Below are 5,880 nucleotides of genomic sequence, written 5' to 3'. Positions count from 1 at the left end.
TGTTTACCCTCGTCATGAAAGGCAGTCATGACATAATTTAAATAGAAGCTAATTGTGTACTTAGTTATATGTAAGGGGCCTCCGTGGCCGAGTGGTTAAGGTCGCTGACTTGAGATCATAGGTCCCTCAACGCTGAAGGTTCGATCCTTAATCGGGTCGAAATCTTTCATGTGAGGAAGCCATCCAGCTGGCTTACGGACGGTCGATGGTTCTACCCAGGTGCCCGCTCGTGCCTGAAATAATGGCCGGAGGGGCATCTGGGGTCTTCCTCCACCAATAAAAGTTGGAAAAAATCGACAAAACTCTCGGCGGGACGCTCTAGGATGGCCCAACTTAAGTATAATATTTACTTTCCGGCGGCGACCATAAATAAACGCATTGAAAACTTAGTTATACACGGACACAACATGGGGGCAGGTATAAATTAACATGATTTTCATTATATTAAGTAATTTCAAGTGTTTTTGATCATGTTGTTCAAATAGAATATAGAACCATTATTCCTTAGTATGATATAATTTGTCTGGAAATTTGATTTGTGTCGTTGTTACTTCATAAATAAAACACTGCTATCTTGTCTGAAGATAGACGGTTTTCTAAAAATACTTAATGATAAAATAACAACTGTATTCATGAATTATACATGAAATGGAGAGAATATTTTTAATTAGTTTTGAAAATTATCGCAGATTCATCTAGACCATGCATATTATATTGATATTAAGGGTGAAAACTCTTCGGAATTATATTTCTACGGCACCCCTATCAATATTCTAAATTTACAAAGATAAAACCAGTAACGCAGGTGTTTAAATCTTAAATGAGTAATGCGTGTGCATTTGTCTCATAATAAACTATAACGATATTTTTTCATGATAATACCGTTTTATATTAAAGATACTCGGACGAGTTAAAACTGCTTTCACTTGCTTAGTGTTTTCGTGTTTATTTGTAGGTCTAAGAAACACTGCAAATGGAACCGTCGTGTTCCCGTAAGTGTACCTTACACTTACGTATTCATGGATACATTATATTATTATACACATTTTATAATGGCCAATAAGATTACCTGTTTTCAGTCCGTAATTTCAAAATGACCAATGAAAATATTTCTATTATTCAGTTGTTTCCTGTTAATTTTACAGGAAATAACATCGTTCTTAGATGGACTTTGTCCAAAAATAGAAAAACATAAGAGTTACATTATAACATTATCTAATAAAGAGGATACAAAGTCTGATGTTATTTAACTTTTATTTTTGACAGATTTCTACATGCAAAATTGATTTGTCAGTATGCGAAACTATTTTTGTTACAGTACTATAATTCAGGTAAACTCTAAAACTCATAAAAATACGATAACGATTTAACTTTATCACTTTTAATTGCCTGAATTTTTTTTGAAATCATAAGAGGTTGCATTGTCTTTCGTCGGTTTTTTTTGTATTAAATGTTATACAATATTTGATTCGAAATTACCATATAAAACGTTTATTTATCATTTTAAAGAATTTAATATTATACGGTTTGTAGAAATTGTGTAATATTTTTAATGTTTTTGTATCAGCATAAGAGTGAGGTCGTCCCTTTGAATTCCTAAAACATCTAAATCCTGGTGTCTCATTTTCTTTCTTAATGCACGGAAAGCCTCTGGAAGTATTCATATAAATGGAGCTTTCTGGAATATCTCTTTCCACTTGTAGGAAATCTTGGACAGCATTTAATTCCTGCACCGGATTTGTTATTAACTTTTCACCGTCAACAATATGTATGTTGTCCATCGGAAAATATTCTAACCATCGTTTTAAATGATTTACATAAAGACCTATGTTAACAGCCGGCCATTTCATATTTACGGTTCCGTTACGGCGTATAGCCTTGCTTTGAAATGTTACTGTGCTGTTGTATTCTCCTTTACTTACAGCTTGTGTAAAATCAGAAATAGCACGAGTAACTGGATTTCGCACAACTAGTATAAGTTTGATAGATTTTGACATATTATAAATCCTTTCTGGCACTTCCTTCGTTACGAAATATCTCGGAGTTTTCTCTATTGTTAAATGTCCGCCATACGACTTTGGCATCTTTTGCCTGAATATAGAAATATACAAAATAATATGTGTACTGCAGTAAAATGAACCGATATATTATCAATTTTATAGATGACAATTTGACAACTGGCTAGAGTGTACTAAATTGGCTCTAGAAGTACAAGAGATAATGTAACCACTGTTTGATCAATATACTTTTTAGTCCTTTAAACACATTAATATTTTCAGATGATATATATATTATTGTTTGTTAATTGCTGTTTTTATTGGGTTTTATGTTACACCGACACTGTATAGGTCATATGGCGATGAAAGACCTAAGGTGCTCTTCCGTGCATTTTTCATGCACGAATGGGCACCTGAATAGAACCACTGACGTTCCGTAAGCTAACTGGATCGCTTCCTTACATGAAAGAATCCAAAGTCCCTGTCGGGATTCGAACCAACAGCGGTGAGGGGCAAGCTGTTTTAACATTTTGAATTTGTGAGGTATGTTTATTCATTTATCAGTAAGCACTATGCTATAACAAATGATAGGATAAAAAGATTTAGCAATCTCGCAATATTTGTGAAGTTAAACATAACAACAGTAAGCAAAGATAAGATTTTTATTATTAATACTTTTATATGGCTTTACACATGAGAAAATGTCAAATAACTATTATTTGGTATAAGAATGAAATTTATGAAATTATTGTACACAATTGTATATTAATTCCCATTGTTTCTAACCGAATTGAATAAGATAGAAATCGTATGAATTGTTACAATATACGTTGTTTTCGTAGTCCGAAAAAGCATGTTTTTAAAACAGTTATTATGATGAATTGTCAGGCATGACAGGGATTTACGAGTTCTGGCAAAACAGTGAGCATTATATAACATTGTTAAAATGCAAAGAAATATAAATGTTAACTCTAAATTCATTGCATTTACAGCCGTTATAGTGATCAAATTCAATTACAGAGTTTGCAAAGCTGACCAAAATAAAGCTAATCTCTATTTCAATTTTATGTTTCATATAACGGTATGACTCTTATCGACATAATTATAAATAATGATATTATTATTATCACAATCGTTTGGTTAATTATGTGTTTGTCGGACAATTATTATAGCTTAACTGTGATTAAAAGTTATTACTGTGAACGCCGTTATTTAAAAGGAATTATTTAGAAACAAGTAGATGTATATAATTTGATACTCTGACCTAATGTCGCGTGATAGTCACGTCAATGAACAATATACAAAATGTCAAAAAATGTTTTGTCAGAAATGATTTAAGTATTGTCCAACAATATTGACCTGGCACTTCATTAATTTCCGTAAAGGTCAGGTGATAAACAGTGGTATCTAACGAATATATCGATATCTTTATTAACTTTACACGTCAATGAGTTGTGGTGTATTGGTATAGATGCCTGACTACTGATATGAAGTTCCCTGGTTCGATACCTTACCAACACCACGTTATGAGGACATACATTTTTTTATTTCATTTTGAAAATAACTTGCAAGAATTAATTTGAAATCGTTTTACTACATCTGGTTTTTAGGATACCTTTTAAGTAGTGTTTTTATTCAATTTTATTTTTTATTTCATTACATTATCTTTAATTAATAAAAAGGACAGCACGTCCATAATACAAATTAAAATTCATACACAACCAAAACTCAAAACGTTTTGCACGAGTTAAGAGAGAAATAGCAATTTTAAAATAAGAAAAAAATATAAAAGTGGCTGAACCAGGATTCGAACCTACGAGTGTGCGTCTATATTATTGAAGTGAAAGCACTTTACGACTGTGCTAAGAGGGATTTGTAATTTAGATCATTTAACAACTGGTTATATACATTCATATCGATTTACAATGAATAGTAACGTTTACGGAATTTACCGACTATGGTCAATGCAGTCAGTAATGCAACAGAAGTGGCCGAGGTGCGAAATTGTTGGTTGGTGACAATCACATAATGTCATTCGTTCGAAAACAAGCAGATTTATTAAAAAACAATGAATATTTTGAAATTAGATATCAATAACATCTTGAGAATATGTCTCGACGCCATCTAACTCTGGAGTGCAACATACTTTCCTCAACCAATATGCGATATATATTTATTCATAAAGAATTATAAAACAATGATGATATTTTTATACTAGAAAAAAGGAATTATTGTTGAAATAGGAATATATAATCTATGTTTGGGAAATTACATTGTTAAAATTCTGCCATTTTTGTATTTATTGACACTATGTTTTCATACTTTGTTTACTTATAGGGTGAAGAATTTTAAATGTAAAATGACATCTGTGTGTGAACCCAAAGTGAACTCAAAAGATGTTGTTTTTTTCTTAAACAATTATCAGTATGCTCAAATATTACATTTGAGCATAGTATATCTTTAAGCATAAATATTTCTTTTTAAGCTTAAATATTTCTGAATATATCAACATATACTTCTTTAAAAACTTTAGACGAATATATTAAAGAAATAAAATGTAACCTTTGTCAAAGTTTTACGTGCGGAAACATCTCTTTAAAACAAAACAAAAGCTCCTAAGATTTTATCAGTTCAGAAGAACTCATTTGATTCCTCACACCAATCAATCCAAAATGACATACCTGTCAAAAGTATTCTGACAAATTGAAATGACTTACATAGTGCTTAATTTATAAATAACGATATGACGTTTTCTAATTGTACTTGATTTTTTGTCAATCATTTATTAGTTTTATATTTTATAATTTTTATTCACAGTTAATGTTTCACTTCGAATCAATCATATATTACCTGTACCAATCAAGTCCTAAATGATAATATCTGTCGAAGAAATGAGGTTCTGGTCCCGCAGCTCTTATATTTGGATTCAGTCTAAGGTACTCGATTAATGCACGCGTTCCACATTTTTTCACTCCAATTATAATTGCGTTTGGCAATCTGCGTGTTAGAGATTTGGAAAAAGTTATATTCCTTTCCTCTTTTAGCATCCTCTTTGCTCTTTGATCAAGATCCTGAAATTTTAAGTTTTGGACATCGTGGAAAGATTGAACATTTACTCCATGAATGATCAAATCCATGTCCCTTGTTTTATTCAGATAAATTGTTTGTAAGAAAACCAAGCAGATGCAAAGCAATAAGAATGCTGGAAATGCTTTGTGTTCAAAAATTATTTTCATATCTCAACATCCACAATTTAACACTTCTTTATTATTGTAACACATTCAAACCATTGTTAAGTACGTATTTCCTCTCAGATACAATTTTACAAATAACAATACCGTTCATCTCAGCGTCCGTTCCACGCGAGTTTACATTTCGCTCTGATGAGTGTTACAAAACATTTATTGAAGACCACTTTCTGTTGTCAACGCGTTCGTTTAGAAAGTTTTATAGGCTCTCAATGATTTCCAATGAATGATAACCATTATGCTGAATGAAATTCAATGACCAATTTAAACAAACTATTATACGATTTTTCTTTACAAATATATCAACTGATACTGAATATGCAGCAGTAATAGAACTATATTATGGAACAGATTCGTGTTGTTTGCTGTATGGTAAAGAATTAAAGAGGCATTCATTTTTATTTTCTGTTAAAAAACAATAGCAATTATGTTTTGTTTCAAAAAAAGTATTTCAGTAATTTTATCTGTGAAAAATGCATGGTTTAACTATTAAATAGAGAAAATAAGAATCCTTTTGTTAAAACAGCGTCCCGGGACAAGAAAGTGTTTCATTAGACATTTAAAAAAAATAGTAGAAAACACTGAAACCCATTTTATTTGGAAACAATATTGATATTAGTACATAATTTGTTATT

At 31.1% G+C, this 5,880-nt stretch overlaps 1 protein-coding gene across 1 annotated transcript; it reads right to left on the bottom strand.

The window, feature by feature from the left end:
- Positions 1-1,271: 1,271 nt before the first annotated feature.
- On the bottom strand, positions 1,272-5,283 carry LOC132718443 (heparan sulfate glucosamine 3-O-sulfotransferase 2-like). The gene is made up of 2 exons (XM_060702143.1): positions 4,848-5,283; positions 1,272-2,091 (listed from the first exon to the last, which is right to left on the bottom strand). Exons 1-2 carry the CDS (start codon positions 5,231-5,233, stop codon positions 1,476-1,478), a joined length of 1,002 nt encoding a protein of 333 aa, XP_060558126.1. The 5' UTR covers positions 5,234-5,283; the 3' UTR covers positions 1,272-1,475.
- Between the last annotated feature and the right edge of the window lie 597 nt (positions 5,284-5,880).

This window comes from Ruditapes philippinarum, unplaced genomic scaffold (assembly GCF_026571515.1).
Source record: "Ruditapes philippinarum isolate M1 unplaced genomic scaffold, ASM2657151v2 ctg17489_1_1_1_1, whole genome shotgun sequence".
NCBI classification, from domain to species: domain Eukaryota; kingdom Metazoa; phylum Mollusca; class Bivalvia; order Venerida; family Veneridae; genus Ruditapes; species Ruditapes philippinarum.
This window is presented reverse-complemented; position numbering and strand designations above follow the sequence as displayed.